At 41.2% G+C, this 1,685-nt stretch overlaps 1 protein-coding gene across 1 annotated transcript; it reads right to left on the reverse strand.

Moving 5' to 3' along the window:
- Positions 1-368: 368 nt before the first annotated feature.
- Positions 369-1,172, reverse strand: LOC148583393 (uncharacterized). Its single transcript, XM_088511401.1, has 2 exons — positions 738-1,172; positions 369-677 (listed from the first exon to the last, which is right to left on the reverse strand). Exons 1-2 carry the CDS (start codon positions 1,170-1,172, stop codon positions 369-371), a joined length of 744 nt encoding a protein of 247 aa, XP_088367527.1.
- Positions 1,173-1,685: the final 513 nt, after the last annotated feature.

Raw genomic sequence — 1,685 nt, forward strand, 5'->3', positions numbered from 1 at the left:
CTATAAATACAAGCTTATAGCCACCAGAAACGCAATTGTTGATTACATATGAGTTTTGTTCAATAAGAAGCCTCAGAGTTGAGCATTCTTCTGTTTTCCTTCAAAACCTAGAGAGTATCTAGCGTTTTAGAGAAGATTTCTTAAATTACTTGATAGAATCAAGATCTAGAAATGCCTATCCATTCCTTATTGGAGTGTATATATATATATTGAAAGGAATTGAGCGATATATAAATAAAAAGAACATAAGCATAACGCACCACAGAGATAATATCTAAAATGCAATTAGGAACTTCATCTATAAGGACTTGTTCCATACTACGGGATAATGCTTCCTTCGCCGGGCTATGAGCAACACCATTGAGATTTCATCTAACATGATTAACCTTCCAGATTTGCAAATAATTAAGCAATTCCCTCACCTCCTCCATAAGATGACTGTAACGACTCCAATTTCTTTCATCTTTATTAAGAGCCTGCACCACTTGGAGCGAGTCACCCTCAAGAACCACACAATGAAAACCCAATTCCCAACTCAACTTAATGATCTTTAATGCCGATGCTGCCTCCGCCATGTAGTCTTTTGGTGCTACCAAAGTCGCCAACACCTCTCCCTTCCCATCTCTGACAACCACACCGATACCCATCTTCCTTCTACTCTTATCCACAGCCGCATTCTAATTCATTTTAACAAACCCATTCTTAGGGGCTTCCCGTCAAACGTCATATGTAATCACCATCTCCACTGGGCCATCTTTTCTAGAATTAGCTAATTGGAATGCCTCCAAAGACTCCGCGGCGCACCCGATTACACTAGGAGGACTAACCTTCTTCCCATAAACATGGGCATTCCTATCAAACCATAACATTCTAGCCACAACCAGCATGAGCTCTATATCTTCCTTACCCAAAAATTGAAAAAGCTCCTCCAATATGAAAACAAACTCTGCATTCTCGATGCTTCTTTTTTGGATTTTACTCCCACACCTACTCCATATATCCTTCACAGCCGAGTAGCTCCACAAGACATGTCCCATGGTTTCTACCTCTGCTCCATAGGTGGGGCACAACGTGTCCTCTGTAATGTTCCTTCGAAACAAATTCGCTTTGGTGGCTAGAGCATTGTGACATGCTCTCCATATGAACACCTTCACTGCGTTAGGTGTGTTCATCTACCAAATTAGTTTCCACATTGAGCTTTGTTGTCCCATGTGAGAGCATTCTCCTATGTTTGAAAAAAGTAACTCATGATGGAGATGATATGCACTCCTCATAGCCAACTCTCCATTTGTAATAGCATTCCAAATCGGCACGTCACTACTATTGATAGAGCCAATAGGAATTTGGCATATAGCCTTAACCATACCCACATCAAATAGTTCTCGTAGCCTACTGGGTTGCCATTCATTGGAGGTCAAATCAATAAGTACCTCAACACATGCTTCCATATCAATCTCAGCTCTTAGAAGTAGCCTGCCTAGCTCTCTGTTCCTAGGAAGCCACTTGTCCTCCTAAATACGTATTTGTCTTCCATTTCCCACTCTCCATTGTAAACCCTCCACTAGAAGCTCCCGAGCAGACCAAATGCTTCTCCAGACATAAGATGGATGCCGATGCCAACCCAGCTTAGCATTGAGTAACATAACTTGGTGAAAATATTTAGCTTTAAGGATCTTAGTAGATAG

This window comes from Corylus avellana, chromosome 10, assembly GCF_965113065.1.
Source record: "Corylus avellana chromosome 10, dhCorAvel1.hap1.2, whole genome shotgun sequence".
NCBI lineage: Eukaryota > Viridiplantae > Streptophyta > Magnoliopsida > Fagales > Betulaceae > Corylus > Corylus avellana.